The sequence below is a fragment of the Cavia porcellus genome, unplaced genomic scaffold (genome assembly GCF_034190915.1).
Source record: "Cavia porcellus strain 051 isolate PalLab524CR breed Dunkin Hartley unplaced genomic scaffold, mCavPor4.1 scaffold_2, whole genome shotgun sequence".
NCBI classification, from domain to species: Eukaryota; Metazoa; Chordata; class Mammalia; order Rodentia; family Caviidae; genus Cavia; species Cavia porcellus.
Genome location: NW_026947485.1, coordinates 39,494,785 through 39,512,131, shown reverse-complemented (window position 1 = coordinate 39,512,131; position 17,347 = coordinate 39,494,785). Strand labels below are relative to the sequence as shown.

The 17,347-nt window shown below is 37.2% G+C and overlaps 1 protein-coding gene across 2 annotated transcripts in view; it reads right to left on the bottom strand.

Annotated features, from left to right (window-relative positions):
• Nucleotides 1–17,347, bottom strand: part of Tnpo3 (transportin 3) — an 87,548-nt gene that overhangs the window by 11,126 nt on the left and 59,075 nt on the right. For both annotated transcript variants that reach the window (XM_013158378.2, XM_003475184.5), the window contains 7 exons: nucleotides 16,925–16,985; nucleotides 15,762–15,902; nucleotides 13,083–13,199; nucleotides 12,125–12,219; nucleotides 9,917–10,073; nucleotides 8,680–8,847; nucleotides 3,887–3,999 (listed from right to left, as the gene is read on the bottom strand). In XM_013158378.2, coding sequence (XP_013013832.1) covers nucleotides 3,887–3,999; nucleotides 8,680–8,847; nucleotides 9,917–10,073; nucleotides 12,125–12,219; nucleotides 13,083–13,199; nucleotides 15,762–15,902; nucleotides 16,925–16,985 — 852 coding nt within the window. The remainder of the gene's footprint in view (nucleotides 1–3,886; nucleotides 4,000–8,679; nucleotides 8,848–9,916; nucleotides 10,074–12,124; nucleotides 12,220–13,082; nucleotides 13,200–15,761; nucleotides 15,903–16,924; nucleotides 16,986–17,347) is intronic.

Genomic DNA, 17,347 nt, shown 5'->3' with positions numbered 1-17,347 from the left:
ATGCCAATAAATGGAAAGATAATCTATGTTCATTGATTGAAAAACTTGATATTGTTAAGATGTCATTACTATCCCCAAGAGACTACAGATTCAGTACAATCCTCATGAAAATTCTAACAACATTTTTGCAGAAATAGAAAAATCTAATCTAAAATTCATATGAAACCTACAGAGGTGACCAAAATCAGAGGTCTCAAATTCCTGGTTTTGAAAACTTATTGCTGGGTGTGGTAGCCCATAGCTATAATTCCAGTACTTGGAAGGCTAACCCAAGATGTTTGCTTTGAGTTTGAGGCTAGCCTGGGCTGCAAAGTAAGTTCACTGCAGAGGGAGACCCTGTCCCAAAAAGACTAAATAAATAAATAAATAAATAAAATAAGTTTATTATAGTCATGGTAATCAAAACATCATGGTGCTGGCACAAATAAAATAAAATAAAATAAAATACAGAACAATGGACCAGAGGGCTGAGAAATAAACCTGCTTGATGTGATCAAATAATTTCTGACACGGGTGTAAAGACCATACAATAGGGAAAGGACAGTCTTTACAGCAAATAGTGTGAGGAAAATTGGATAACCACATGCAAAAAAAAAGAGGTTTGATCCTTTCATAACATCATATAAAAAAATTAAAATCAAAGAAAGATCTAAGCCAGGCATGGTGGCTCACACATGCATTTGCAAGCTATTGGGGAGGCTAAGGTAGAATCAACAAATCTGAGCACAGTCTGAACAACATAGTGAGATCTTCTCCCAAAAATTGAAAAAAAAAAAAGGGGGGGGGGCGGGGGATTTAGCTCAGCGGCATAAGCGCCTGCCTTGCAAGCAGGCAGTCCTGATTCGATCCCTGGTACCAATAAAAATGCAAAAGACAAATAATAATAATAATAATAATAATGGGCTGGGGATGTTTAAGGCCCTGCGTTCAACTTCTAGTACTACTAAAAAACAAACCACTCAAAACTTCTGCGTATTAAGGGACACAACAGAACGAAAAGCTAATCTAAAAAGTAGATGAAAATATTTTAAATCAAATATACAGTAAGAAATTAATATCCCCAATATATAAAGAACCATCACAACTTGGTAAGAAATCCAATTTTTAAGTCCCTTGAGACATTTCTTCAAAAATATACAGGTAGCCAATAAGGTATAAAAAGCTCAGGGGCAGGGCACGGTGGCTCATGCCCAGAACTCCCAGCCTCCCAGCACTCAGGAGGGGGAAATGGAAACCTTGCTCACTGCTGGTAGGAATGAATAATGAAACTTTGTGTGTAGCTGCTATGGAAAACAGTAAAAAATAGCTACCATATGATCCACCAATTCTACTTGGGTATAAATTTTAAAAAGGGGGGGGAAGTAGAATCTCTAAGAGATGTTTCTACAACTAAGTTTATAGCAAAATTATTCACAATAGCCAACAAGTAGAGGCAATATATATGAATATTAGCCTTAAAAAGGACAGAAATTCTCGCATATGCTCAGAGACTATGTTAAGCAAAAATAAACCATATAAGGTATATAGGGTATTTAAATGAAAAGAAACATCAAGTAAGGTAAGGGACTGGGAAAGGGAGGATAGAAAATTGTTGCCTAATAAGTACAATTTCAGTTTTGTAAGATAAAAAGCTTTGGAGACTGGTTGCACAACATGAACTTACTACTGAACTGTACATTTAAAAAATGATTAAGATGCCATGTGTGGTGGCACATGCCTATATCACAGCAATTGGAAGACTAAGAGGACTTCATGTGAGTTCAAGGCCAGCCTGGATTACACAGTGAGACTCTATTAAATTTTTTTAAGATTGCAAATTTTGCTATGAATATTATAAACTGTTTTAAAAGTTCAAATTGTATCTGGGTGTGGTGATCCACACTTGTAATCCTAGCACTCTGAGAGCCTACGAAGATTGTAAGGTCAAAACCAGTCTGAACAACTTAGCATGACCCTGTCTCAAAATTAAAAAAGGGCTGAGGCAGAAGAGTTCAAGACCAGCCTGGCTACACAAGTAAATTCAAGGTCAGCTTGAACTACATACTAAGTCCATGTCTCAAAGAAATAAAATGAATTTTAAAAGAGCTGAGACTATAACTCAGTGTGAAAGCCCTTGGTTAAATCTTCAGTACTGAAAGAAAAGAAAAGAAAAGAAAAGAAAAGAAAAGAAAAGAAAAGAAAAGAAAAAAGAAAAAAGAGAAGAAAAGAAATAAAAGAAAGAAAGAAAGAGAAATTCAAGTTGGGTTATGAGACATTATTTTTGTTTTTAATGTATCCTGGATATCTTCCTGAATTATCATATGCATTTGTTCTTTATTCTTTTTAAGTGACTAGTTACTAGTGTAGGTTTGCCACTAATTAACCATTTTCTATTGATGGGCAATTAGAATATTTCCATTTTTTTCCACAATCAACCTCACTGCAGTAATTTTTTTTGCCCATTTATCTTTCTATAACTGTATGAACATAAGCTATAGCCTAAAATTTAGTCAAAATTCTAAAGACTTGACATAAAAAGGAGTACCAGTTATAAAATCAAAATTCAGTTGCTGGTATTGACATAATTAAGGACCAGGCAGTATGGTGCATATGCCTGAAACCCCAGCTACTCAAGAAGCTGAAGCAGCAGGATTATAAACTGGAGGGCAAGGGCCAGTGGTTTAGCTCAGTGGCCTAACTGCCTGACCAGCAAGCGCAAGGTCATGGGTTCAATCCCCAGTGCCAGAAATAAATAAATTAATTAATCAACTTTAATTGGAGGGCAGCTTGGGCAACTTAGTGGTACCCTATCTCAAAATAAAATTTGAAAAGGGCCTGGGATATAGTTCAGAGGTAAAGTACTTGGTTAGCTTATACAAGGCACTGGGTTCAATCTCTTAGTACTACAAAAAAAGCTCAAAACAAAAGGACTGCATGGACTTTTGATTCAATGATTATATTTTAAGGAAAACATACAAAGGCTACTTTTTAGTATTATTAGAAAAAAGAAAAGTATTTCTTAATAGAGGCATTAAAGGGTAATCTAGTAAGAACGGGGAAAATTGGGCTGGGGATTTAGCTCAGCGGCATAAGTGCCTGCCTTGCAAGCAGGCATTTGTGAGTTCGATCCCTGGTACCAATAAAAAGGAAAAAGAAAAAAAAAAAAAAAAAGGGGGGGGAAATTTGCTGAATCAGTGTAGTCTACATGACTCTGTAATGCTTTACAACCAATGTATCACCTACTTGGACCTCAGCTTCCTGACCCCAGAACACGGACAAGGTTTAAGGTCTTGGAGAAATACAGATCTCATGAAATGGGAGGCAGTGCCTCCACTTATGCTTAAACCAGCCTAGTTGCTATGTGTAAGTGATGTACACATAAACAACATGGTAATGTTTCTTTCCCCAAATTGGCATTATTTGTACAATTCACAGCTAACCACATACTAAATTATAAGTTACAAGGGCACATAAGGAAAAACAACAACAAAACCAATTAAACAAGGGTATGTAAGAACATGCTCATTTTGCCTGTACCCTAGCTCAGTGGTGAAACTTTTAAGAGATCGAGTGCCTAAACTGCAACCTAAAATCCACTTATTTATTGCAAAGTGCCAACACTGCAATTAAATTTGCATGCTGCAGGCCATGTGAAAGCTTGGAGGAGCTGTGACTAACAAGGCGCAACTCCTAATATCACTGTCCTGAGCTGCTATACCTTTCCACACACACACACACACACGGCCCCATTTATGCTGTTACCTGATTCTCTATGATGAGGTGACTTGGCTCACTTGCCAACAAAGAGGGTTCTCTGTGTGCCTGCTGCAGCGCACATCCATAGATTCATCACCACTGCCCTAGTTACTCACACTCCTTTTATGAGCTCTCCCACACCACCACTTACCTAGTGACTTGTTTGTGAAAATCTGTAAGTTGCTTGTGTGTCACTGTGACAGCTCCCACAGTTGTCTCCTTTGGCAAACCTTTCAAGGAATTCTCTAACCATCGACAAAAGGTCTGTATAGGGAAGAGGAGGAATAAGTGTTTTAAAAGGATTTACTCACCTCAGGCCCTGTGGATGCTAAGAATACCCCACAGCATTTGTTCTTCTAGAGTTGGAACAAATAAATGAAATAACAAAAGTACTAAGCTTAGCTTTCAAATGCTCTGGGTTGATGTAGTCTACAAATGTAAGTCTATACTTCCCTTCAAATGAGTAGCATCAACTCAGGCATCAATTCAGACAAAGGCCTTCAATACCTTCCAGAAGAAACCACTATTCTGTGTCTATCCTTAAATTTAAATAAATTTTTAAAAGCCTAAACAGGTGCCAGAAAACTCTTTAAACTTGAAGATCAAAAACCAACCCAAAGCCAGGCATGGTGGTGCATGCCTATAATCCCAGCATTCTGGAGGCCGAGGGAGGAGGATCATTTCGAGTTTTGAGACTAGTCTAGACTACAAAGTGAGCACAAGGCCAGCCTGAACTGCATGTCTCAAAAAAGGCAAAAAGGTGAAAAACAAAGCAACCCAAAGTAAATTTTTAGGTATAAAAAAAAGCAGTAGTAAAATGAATATTAAGTACGGCAGAGCAGGCTGACTTGGACAGTGTCACAGAAAACATCAAAAAGCTGAAAACAAGACTAAAAGATGAAAAACAGAAAGAACTTTTACAGACTTTATAAAGTAACTATTAATTGGGAATGTTAGTGTTAAGTATTCCACCATGTGCAACTTAAATGGCAAGGTCAAGTGGAAAGAGGGCACTTCAAAAGAAAAGAAAGAAATCATGAGTACCTATAGTTCACAGCAAAAGAACTGACAGAAAAATATGGAAGTTAGATTTTGGTAGATGACAATGAATTGAAATCACTATGTACTACAAATATATTAATAAAAATTAACGGATTTTGGCATATGAAAAATTTTGTTTTTGCAGACTTTATAATAGAATCAGGGCCTGGCATATTAAGAAGAAATGGACTCAATGTATCAAATATATTTTCCTTATTAGTACAAACTGCAAAACTTAGGAATATGCTAAAACTATATAGTTAAATTTACTGTATATGAGTTCTTCATTGTTCTTCTACAATGAGTTAGTGTCGCCAGGGTAATAAAAAGTTTACTAAAAAAACAAGTAAACTAAACGAGCATGTCATGCATAGCCAGGCATTGTGCTACATGCTTGTAATTTCAGCATTCAGGAGGCTGAAGCAGAGGACTGCCATGAGTTTGAGGGCGGCCTGGGCTCCATAGGGAGTTCAAGGCAAACCTAGGCTACATAGCAAGACCCTGTTTCAAAACAAAAATAAAAAACTAGATAAGCAAGCATGTCAGAAAGTACAAATATAACAGGAACCCAGACACTTAAGGATTTGAAGATTATCTTGAGTCAGTTTAAGTTATATCCATTCAGTTCCCTTGTGGTACTTGCCTATGTTCTAGGTTAGAAAATCTTGTGCTTACTGTTATTTAACATTATTTTATTTATATCTGAGCAGAATTTTTTTTGAAAACTTCACATGAAACCCCTTTTTATTTCCTTCCTCTTCAAACTAAAACTCAAAATTTCTAGAGACTTCCTTTAGGTTATTTTCAACTTAACTGTTCTTTTGAGTCAGCTCTAATTTTTTTCCTCATCTATTTCTTAAGTGTGATATACACTTTGGTCACATTTTTCAGCTGTAAAGTTATCTTTTTATACCTACTTTTTATATTATGTATTTCCTCATCATGTTTATTTATAATCATAAGACCAATGCATAAGTAAGTATTATAACATAAATGCTTACCAAACAATTCTCCAAATGTTTCCCACCAGAAAAGAATACTTTACTCAGGGAGGAAAAAAATTTGAGAGGGAAGTTTTAGAACAGAACCATCAAATTAATATTTTTGTACCCAAAAATGGACTAAGTTAATACTGTATCTCTCAACAAGTGAAAACAACAAAGTATTATAATCTAAAAGATAAAAGTTAATTAGACACAATGGTCCTTTATCATCTTTCAGTAAAGAGTTATGAAAAATATGGTTGAAAACACTGAATAAATTTGGCACAGATGAGTATCTGACAAAGAAATGAGGCACAAAGAATATTCAATTCTGATATAAGGAAGTGCTCAAGAATGTAAAAAAAAAATTTTTTTTTTTGAGACAGTCTCACTATGTAGTTCAGGCTGGCCTCAAACTCATGGCAATCTTTTTGCCTCAGCCTTTTTTGACTGCTGGCATTACTAGCATGTAACACTATGCCTAACTATGAATTTTTTTTTTCTTTTTTTTTTTTATCGGTACTGGGGATCGAACTCACGACCGCCTGCTTGCAAGGCAGGTACTTATGCTGCTGAGCTAAATCCCCAGCCCCCTAACTATGAATTTTGACACGTCTTATTTGCATTATTAATTTATATATAGGCAACCTAAACTTATGTAAATCAAACTATATAAGAGTTCTTTTACAAAAACTGTTGTGTTTTAAGTTATTTGACAGTCAAGGTCCAGGGATTTGGCTCAGTGGCTCAAGCACTTCCCAGCTAAGTGCAAGGTCATGAGTTCGACCCCTGGTACCAAACAAACAAACAAATAAATAAATAAATAAGGCTATTTGACAATCAAGTATATATCTACACAATAAATTCTTACAAGCACACTGCAACTTGATTTCTGTTCCTCTCCAAACCTGCCATTCCTAATGTTTTTCTTTTATTTGTGGTGCTGGGACTCAAACCCAGTTTCACACATATTAAACATGTGCTCTACCAGTGAGCTACACACTCAGCCCCAACTTCTTTCTGTTAGTTTGTAACAAGATGTTTAAGAATCAAGAATGTTTCTGTGAAGCGGTGTTTTGTTTTTGTTTTTGTTTTTGTTTTGTACCAGCGATTGAATTCACAATCTGGCAAGGTTTACGCCACTGAGCTAAATGCTTCGCTGTTTTTGTAAAGTTTGACTTACATAATAAGTCTTCTGTTTCCTAGTAGCCAAGAGTATTTGTAAAAATGTTTAATCAAATTATGAGTACTTTATTTCTCAAGGGATTTTGAAATTAAATCAGTTGGTCCCTGGAGGAAAAAGACTGCATTTTTAAAAACAGAAAACACAGAATAGCTGGGTATGATAGTACATGCCTGTAATCTCAACGTTTAAGAGACTGAGTTAGAAGAATCACCAAGAATTGTAGGCCAGGTTGGGCTATATGCAGTGAGTTTGAGGCAAGCCTAGAACATATAGTAAGACTTCATCTCAAAAAAAAAAAAAAAAAAAAAAAAGTGGGGCCAGGGATTTAGCTCAGTAGCATAAGCGCCTGACTGACAAGCACATGGTCATGAGTTCAATCCCTGGTACCAAAAAAAAGTGGGGGGGTAGATTGAGAGATAACAGCTAGGAGGTAAAGGGCTTTGTTTTGAGATAACAGAAGTGAACTAAACTCCACCGAAATACTATCAGATTAGATCGAAATGGAGTATGTATACTGAACAAATGATGATAGGAATTATAGGTACTGTTATATACTATTACTCATTACAATTCTATGAAGATAGCTCACTTTAACTAGGTTCAACTGTGTATCTTCCTGAACAGCTTTCTTTTACATTAAAAATTGTAAGTGCTATTTTAAAAAAATAATTCACAGGCTAATCCTCACCCTTAAAGATGGTTGTGGTGTACTACTATATTCTAGCATACAAGAGAATAGGCAGGAGATTGCTGTGGGTTGGAGGCCAGCCTAGATACAGAGCAAGACCTTGTCTCAAAAAACAAAACGAAACAGCCAGACATGGTAGCACACACCTGTGATTCAACTCAGAAGGCTGAGGCAGGAGGATATCTGCAAGTTAAGGGCCAGCCTATACGACATAGTGAGTGCAAGGCCAGCGTGAACTACATAGTAAAACCCTGTCTCAAAAAAAAAAGAGATCAAGAAACAAAAGACAAAATTCACAGGTTGTATTATAGTTCATCACTATGTGCAAAACTTATATGCAAATATGGTACATATACATAACTTGAATTATAATCATGTGCCTATAACTGAGATTACTTGGACTTTATTGGATGCTACAGCTCAGCTTATCACCAGAAAACAATGCAATGCTATAGAAAGTGCCCAAAGTGAGCAATCACTTCTTAAATAATCCATAACTCACTATAAATGATACATGAGGAACTCTCTCAAGAGAAAAGTTCCACAGTGTCTAGCTACAGAGCTAAATTCAAAGGTTTGTACTTAATTTCTGCTAATAAACAGCATAAATCTTATGACACTGCAAAAATATGCTTTTAAGAACCTAATAATCAAGCCGGGCATGGTGGCTCATGCCTGTAATTCTAGCACTCGGGAGGCTGAGGCAGGAGGATCGTGGCGAGTTCAAGACCAGTGTGGACAACAACTCAAGGTCAAGCTGAACTGCATAGAGAGACCCTATTTCAAAAAGACCAAAAAAAAAAAAAAAAAGAACCTAATAATGAATTACAGGTTTTCTGTGGACCTCTCAACTTAGCAATATCTATGATGAATGTACTCATATACTGCAAATAAATACTAATAAGAATTAACAAACAAAACTTAGTAATGTGCCTAACACACATAGCAGGGTCTAGTTTTAAAGTTAGGGTCAATTTCACGGAACTGAAGTCTATTATATTATGTCTACAGATCAGGACTATATATTCCTTATAAAACAATCTTACCGGTCTATCAACCTGCATGATCTCCCAGAGCACTTCAGCCACATCTGGTAAGGTATAAGGCGGAAGACAGAAGCAGCATGTATGCAGCAGTTGGCTTACAAGCTGCTGTCCAAGCTGGTTCATCACCTGTCCAATCAGTTCTTTCCGTAATTCAAAGTCGTCTTCATGCTGTAAGAAAGCAGATTACGGGGCTGGGGGTTTAGCTCAGCGGCATAAGCGCCTGCCTTGAAAGCAGGCAGTCGTGAGTTCAATCCCCGGTACCAATAAAAAGGAAAAAGACAAAAAAAAAAAAAAAAAAAAAAAAGAAAGCAGATTACACACATAAGTAGGAAAAGAAAAGAAAAGAAAGCAAGCAAATAGTATGACCTGTGGCTCTAGTTTCTACTATGCAAACAAGTACTTTCTCATTTAATGTAATAATTTCTCTTTCCTAAGGAATAAAATACATGTATTGTGTAACAGCTGAATCATAAAGTCCATTAAATGGTTTTTCATTAGGAAGAAAATATGAGTTTATCATTAAGAAATGGGCATAGGTGTCAGACGAGATCAATCTTAACACTTAGATTTTTATGATTAGAAGGCAGAAGAGAAACAACAGCACTGAGCACTTTCTAAATTCTTTTCCAACAATATTCCTTATTTCCTTTTTTTTAGTGTTATCATGACTTTCTGATCAAACTTTCTATGCCATTTAGACTACTCTGGTTCTTTCCAATTCATTCAAGTTCAAAATGTCTTATGGCTCCATTTAAGTCTCTACCTCTTCCAGAAAGTTATCTCATTCCATTTGTGTTCAGAACTTTCCTTCTACTGAACTCAAAGTAACCAAGACTTTTACCACTCATCTTTTTTTTTTTTTTTTTCTTTTTCCTTTTTATCGGTACCGGGGATTGAACTCACGACTGCCTGCTTGCAAGGCAGGCGCTTATGCCGCTGATCTAAATCTCCAGCCCCCTTTACCACTCATCTTAACAAATACTACCTTCTGTTGTTATTTAATTCTTTATACCTATTTACCTATTCAACTAGACACCAATTGTTTTTGTCGGCAGGGATAATTTTAGACTGCTTTATACTGCCTACTGCACTCAGCTGTCTGAGATCGGGAGTTGATAGCTTCGTAAGTGATCCACTATGTTATCGGTCTACTAATACAGATCAAATAAGTAGGATACTACCCTCCACTCCCAAAATAAGAAAAAGATAGTAGAAAAGTTTTAATGATTATACTTACATCATTGGCTACCCCTGTATGGATGAGGTCTCGTAGGAACCTCATGACACTACAATTGGCATCTCGATGATCTAGGGTAGTAGAGGCAATGGCCCACTGTAAGATTGGGATGACTACTTGGCTCCTCAGTAAGGTAACAGGGCTACGCTGAATAAACCTAATGTTGAAAGAAAGGTTAAGTATGAAAAAAAGATTAGGCTATAAAAATAGCATAAAGGACCAGGGAAACAGTGGTTGCTGGGGAGGAAGGAATGAATAAATAGAACAGAGGGATTCTTAGGGAACTAACAATATTCTATATGACTCTGTAATAGTGACTAGGTATCATACACTTGTCAAAACCTACGGAATACCTAACACCAAAATTGAACTCCGAGATGAACTATGGACATTGGGTGATAATGTTTAAATGCAGGTTCACTGATTAGAACAATGTACCAATCTAGAGGGAATGCTGATAATAGTGTAGCCTGTGTTTGTGAGAAGCAAGGGAAATACAGAAACTATACTTTTCATTCAATTGTGCTGTGAACCAAAAGCTGCTTAAGAAACCATATTTATTAAAAGAAAAAAAAGTCAGGGCAAAAGACGAAATATATATTTTAGATGAGTATAATAAAAAGACATGGATGTCCCCAAACTGTAACTTTATAAATCAAGTAGGTAGATTCAAGATCACTCCAGCATTTCCAAAACTATATTCCATAGAATATCAGTTCTCAGGGCAGGGGATTTAGCTCAGCTGCACAAGTGCTTGCCTGGTAAGTACAAGGTCATGAGTTCGATCCCCAGTACGAAGAAGAAGAAGGAAGAAGGAAGAAGAAGGAGGAGGAGGAGGAGGAGGCAGAGAAGGTGGAGGTAGAGGTGCAGGTGCAGGTGGAGGAGGAGGAGGAAGTCAGTTCCCAGGATGTCTAGGAATCCCTCAAAGAAAAGTTTAGTGTTCAGATAAGTTCAGCAAATGGTTGATTTTAGCTGGGATTACAGATATGCAGCACTATGCCTGGTTTAAGGGAGAAGAAAAAAAGAGCAATCTCTCAAAAAGAACTATGTCTTTTTTTCTCCTGGTACTACAGACTAAACCCAGGGCCTAGCACAAGTTAGGTAACTTATATCCCCAGTCTTTTCAGATTATTTATTGGATATAGAAAAAATTTGAAAAGAAAAAGATACAGTATTTTCCAATTTAGTTTTGCCCATTTCTGCAAAGAATAGGGATTCATCGTCTAAAGAAGATACTCTTAAGAAAACAGAGGTTGATAATCTGACAATTTTCTTAACAATTCACAAGTTTTTCTTTTTTTTCCCTTTTCTTTGATCTTTCTGAGACAGAGTCTCATTATGCAGTTCAGGCTAGCCTTGAACTCACTTTGTAGCCCAGGCTGAGCTCAAACTCAGAAGTGCTCCTCCTGTCTCAGCCTTCTGAGTGCTAGGATTTACAAGCATGCAACACCATGATATGTAAGTGATGTAATAATTTTTTTTAAAAAGTCAGGGCTATAGCTCAGTGATAAAGTACTTGCCAAGCAGGTATAAGCCCCTGGATTCAACCTCCTGAATTAAGTTTTTTATGTTCACTGACTTGGTTCAAATTCCTTAAGTAGGGGGCCAAGAAAAAATTCAAGCAGAGATTCAGCAACCATATTGTCAGTGCTACTGGCTGGCAGAAAGGTAGGAATATTACTGGGTAGTGTATAATCAAGAAACTTCTAAGTCACCTTAAAATCCTTGGAATCCTTTATTCTGAAATATCTAAAGGATACTAAGCTTCCCCAAGAAAAAGTTAGGATGAAGTATGAATCGGTCATAGCATGATGAAAAGTTAATACTGCGGGGATGGTAGAGATTATCCAGTCAAGTATTTGAACCAAGTACCTGGTTTTTGGGTGCTGGGATTCAGGCAAGGGCCTCTTCCATGCTATACCCCCAGTCTATACCAAACATATTTTTTGTCTTGTGTGTGTTTTTCCTTCATGAGAGCAACTCAGCTACTTTGCCCCTACTCCCACTCAATACCTTGTCACTTCTGTTGATATATCAGCTCACAATTTAACATTAGGAGATGAATCATTAATCTACCTTATCCGATGACCTCATTTTACAGAGATGTAAATGCCTAAGTGTCAGATGGCAAGGGTAAGCAGTGATGGGGAAAAGCAACAACAACAACAACAACAACAACAACAAAACTTGCTCTTCAGAAAGACTTACCGGGTAGCTAACCTGAACAGGTCATCTACAATGTCAGGGTGATTCTGGAGGCCATTCTGCTGTTCCAGGAGCTGAAAGGTAGGGATGCACAGTGCCTAGAGCAAAACAATGATTTTAAAAGGAATTATGTATACATAAAAGTCCCAGCATCCAGCTCTGCCAAATAGTACAACAAATACAAAAACAGCAAAGAAAGAAAGCACATGTAAAAAAGGAGAATGCAACAAGAAACAGATCAGCAAGTGAGAAATTTTTTCCCAGTTGAAATAGTTTTCACATATGAAATCTACATTTCAGATAAGGCTTTAGGCATATGTTTCAGTTGATGAAACTTGATAGATGAAAGTCTGAGAAACTTCTGAAAGCAAAGTTTTAGAAATTTCACAAGCAAAAGTGTGGTCTAATCCACTGAGTAGATGAAGTTTCCATAATAATGAAATGTCAATTTTAAATGAAAAGATATCTTAAAGAGAAAGCAAGAATATTTCAGTTCCCTTGTTTGTTCTCTCCAGATGACTAAAAGTGGGGGAACAGCAGGACATCAGGAGTTATGTGCAGTGCCTCCTATTTATCCTGAAGTCTTCCTGTTGCTAAGTAAATTAGTTCATTGGTTTGTTCAGGCAAGAAATCAAAAATAAAATCATGCTTGAACTCCTAAATAGGAGATCCTAATTTTAAATTCATTTGCTTTTCCTCCCCCTAAAAACTCTACCACTAGGGAACATAAAGCAGGCAGTAACACCTATTATAATTATTATATCCATGCACTCAATCTCTCTCTTTCCCCAAGCAAGGCTATCCAAAAAACAACCAGTAAGTTTCTACCCCCCTATTATTAGGAAATCAACAACATAGGAAGGAAATATAAAGAAATAGACATGGTGAAGAACATACAGCTAAGGCTTTAGACTCTCAGTTCTCCAGGCCTCATGCATCTATTCTCTCAAGAAAAACACACCTGCAGCATGTCTAGTAGTCCCTGTCGACAGCCTTCTTCCATACCATATTCATCCACAAGGATGCTGCCTAGGTACAGGAAACAGGAATGCTGATGTACATGGTACACATTTACCATCTGCAGAGGGAAAACAAAATAAAACAAAAATCAGTTCAATTCTTCATCCTTCAGAAAGGATGCTGTTTCCAGGAAGAAACTCAGAGACAGACTGGTTTTCACCTTTAAGGTTATATGGTAAAGCTTGTCAGTAACATGTTTTGAAATATAGGGCTCAATTTCTCAATAATTTTCAAGTTTTCTATTTGAAGTTCTTTCAAGCCTTTGACCTTTCCTTTCTTTTCTCTGCTCCTTCTTTCTTTCATTTTCTCCTCCTTCCCCTGCTTTTTCTTTCTGGGGCTGGGGAGAGGGAGGGAGTGATGTGGAATTTAACCCATGGCCTTCACCTGAGCTATACCCCAGCCTTTTATTTTGAGACAGTGTCTTGTAAAGTCACTAAACTGCCCAGGCTGGACTTCAAGTTGTAATCTTCATGCCTCGGTCCTGTGGAGTGCTGAGATTCAGGAAGTCTTTGATCTTTCATCTTCCTCAGATAATACTCTATAAGAGAGCTGTCTAGAAACTGGAACCCATTAGGGAGCTCATGTACTCTTTGCAAAACTCTAGCATTATACACTTAAACTTCTCATTCCCAACCTCTAGCTAGGCGTAGTGGCACATGCCTATAATCCCAGCACTTCTGAGGCTGAGACATGAGGGTCACTTGGAGTTCTAGGGCAGCCTGGACTATATAGTGAGTTCAAGGCCAATTTGAATTACAGCAAGACTCTGTCTTAAAAAACTTTTGTTGTTGTTGTTGGTACTGGGGATCGAACTTATAACCTTGCACTTGCCAGGCAGGCACTTAAGCCACTGAGCTAAATCCCCAGCCCTTGTCTCAAAAAACTTAAAAAAAAAAAAAAAAAAAATTCCAACATCTATAGGCTGTACTTATTTGCACTATAGAATTAAGTCTTATTTTTTACAAGCATATATAGCCACAGTATCAACAAAAATATCAAATGCATTCATCTTGGAGAAAACTGAAGGGACTGTTTAAATTGAGTTGTTCTTAAATCCAAGTTTTAATTAAAAACCATTGTTTCCAGTAAAAATATGGGCATACCAATAAAATAAGAATTATAGTATAATATGCACATTTAAATTAAATTATTTATTGTCAGGCATGATGGCACACACCTGTAATCTCAGCATTCTGAGAGGCTGAGCACAAGTTCCAGTCCAGTCAACTTAAGAACTTGTGGGTTACACAACTCAGTGTGAATGGCTTGGCTTCAATCCCCAGTGAGAGACAGACAGACAGATAGACAGACAGAGACAGAGAGACAGAGACAGACAGAGAGCGAGAGAGACAGACACAGAGAGAAAGAGACAGAGACAGAGAGACAGAGGGATAGAACAGAGAGACAGACAGAAAAAAAATTTTTAACTCCACCACCTTCCAAAAATTAGCAGGCAAGTACATTTACCCATTTAAAATACTGCCATAAGATATTTGTATTGATCTTATTATACAAATTCAACTATGAGCTTCGTGGGGGATGACAAAATAACTGACTCATCAGCATATGGTAGCGAATGAGCATGACATGAGAATGCTACAAATGAATAATTTAAATCAAGGGTTGGTCAACCTTTTATAAAAGACCACATCATAAAAAAGGATACCTTAACTGGCTATTCAGTCTTCTGACTAACTCAGTGCAGCATAAAAATGGCTGGGAGGTAATACTTAAATCTGCTACATTGCAAAATTTATGGCCTTGCTGAGGTTAATAGCGAAACAAACTGCTCAGTGGTCTAAGCATAGGCATTTCTTGTGGAGTAATTCTAGATGTGAATACTTCATATAGTGAGTCACAAAATCATACTACATTTTCTTCCCACCCCCGGTACTGGGAAATTGAATCTAAGACTTTATGCATGATGGGCAGGTCCTCTACATCCCCAGGTGAACTACAGGTGAACTACATCCCCAGTTCTTATTTTTATTTTGAAGGCCTCACAAAGTTGCTGAGGCTGGTCTTGCACTTGTGACCTTCCTGCCTCTACCTCCCATGTAGCAGTACTACACAGATCTTGATGACTAAGAGTCAAATTTATATATATATATATATATATATATATATATATTTTTTTTTTTTTTTTTTGTCTTGTCTTTTTCATTTTTATCGGTACCCGGGATCGAACTCACGACTGCCTGCTTGCAAGGCAGGTGCTTATGCCGCTGAGCTAAACCTCCAGCCCCTCAAATTTATATTCTGACAAATAAAATACACATGTGAAAAACAAACTGTGATCAAGAAAGAATAAAAGCTTACTTGGCACATTTTTCCCTATGCAAATTAACATAAAAATGCTTCAAATTGGTATACCAGGGCTGAGTACAAGTTCATTCTCTTCACATAATTTCACACTGGACTGTGTTGCTATTCAGACTACCACTATACAGAAGAGATTATAGGCAGTTTTCTCTTATTGATAACATGTCAACCACAGGTACTTATGGCTTTCAAATATCTTTTAGTTTGTATTTAATAAGTCAAAAGCATCCTACCAGAACTTTCTGATCTAAGCCTCCTATTTGAAATTCTGTGTGAATTCCTCTTGTGGAGAACTTACCTGTGTGACTAGTGGCTGCAGCAGGGCTGCAGACCCTTTGCCTACACAGCGAACAGCAAAACGCAGGCACCTGCAACAACGTTCTACAATCCGATTATCAGCCCGGTGCTTATTTAGTGTCTCAGACAAAACTGGCCATATCTGAGTCAAAAGTGAAAAAGCACAAGAAAGAAAATAATCAACAACTAAGAGTTGAAAAGATGTTCCTAAGCTGGTACCACCTGATTTATCTTGAAATAATTTGTATACAACGTTCTAGTGTGTGTACAAAATATACTATAACATCACTAAAACCCAATTTTGGGGGGGGGGAGGCTTTTTTAGACAGGGCCACACTATGCAGTTCAGGCTGACCTGCAGCTCTCTTTGTAGGCCAGGCTGGTTTCAAACTTGCAAGAATCCTTCTGCCCCTGCCTCAGCCTCCCAAGTACTGAGATCACAGGCATGCACACCAACACACCCGGTTTCCAATCACTTCTTAAGAAAAACAAAACAACTCTTTAGAAGAGGCAGAATGTGTCTAACTTTACTAAAAGGAAGATATACATCTTCCTAAACTTCAGATTCCCAGAATGAGGATGAAAACAATGAATTACAGGGCAACAGATATTTAAAAATTGTTCTAGCAAAGTAGAAGACCTTGGACTGAAGGACTAAGGTTAAGGAAATGGATCATTTGCATACATTAAACAATTAAGGATATTTTTTATATAATTCCTACCTAAAGTCTAAAAAGCACTTCTCAAAACCATTACTCTTGTTCCTCAGATTATCCTTAGAAAAAAAAATATAAGGGAAGTATGCTATCAGTGGAGAATTTGAAGCCACTAGCTTTGTCAAAAACATTTTCCAAGTCTTCCTAGCATGCGTGAGGCCCTGGGTTTGATCTCTATCACTACAAAAGTAAAAAACTGTTCTGGGTCACACAGTTAACCTGTACTTCCCTAGCCTTTCAGTGCATTTCCCCCATGATTGTTTTGTAATCAAATCTAAAGTTAAAACCATTCAGATGATCTATCCCTCATTTCATTGAAATTGAAACCATATGAACAATAAGAATCTCCCCATCAACCTGGAAGACAGTACCTTCGAAACCCAGTTACCCAAAGCCTTGTAAGGAAAAGAAGAAAGCCTTGATTCCACAGGCATCCATTAGCACTTACTTCCTGTATGACTTTTTGGCATGGATGAGTCTGTCCATTTTCCACAATGGGATTGGTGTGTCTGGGAATAGACAAAGACCCAAAATAGTGAAAAAAGAGCAAATTCACTGAAGACCCAGAAACCTGATCCCTGCTTGCTTGCCTGCTTAGTATAATTGTTACCATAGAAAGAAAACCATATGGTAGAATCATTTTCTTTACATCAACATCTTTTCCTCTTATCCCAGTTACACAAAATCAAGCACATATTCTCAATTATCCTATTTTTTCACCCACTGTTAAGTCACTTCCAACAGCATATACAAATTCTACCCAACTCTGGTTACATAAACTATAAGTAACTACTACTTTTCCCCAGTCCTTTTACCTTTTTCCATTTCTCTTTGTAATCCTAAATATGTAGTTTCTTCCAAATTAATAAAA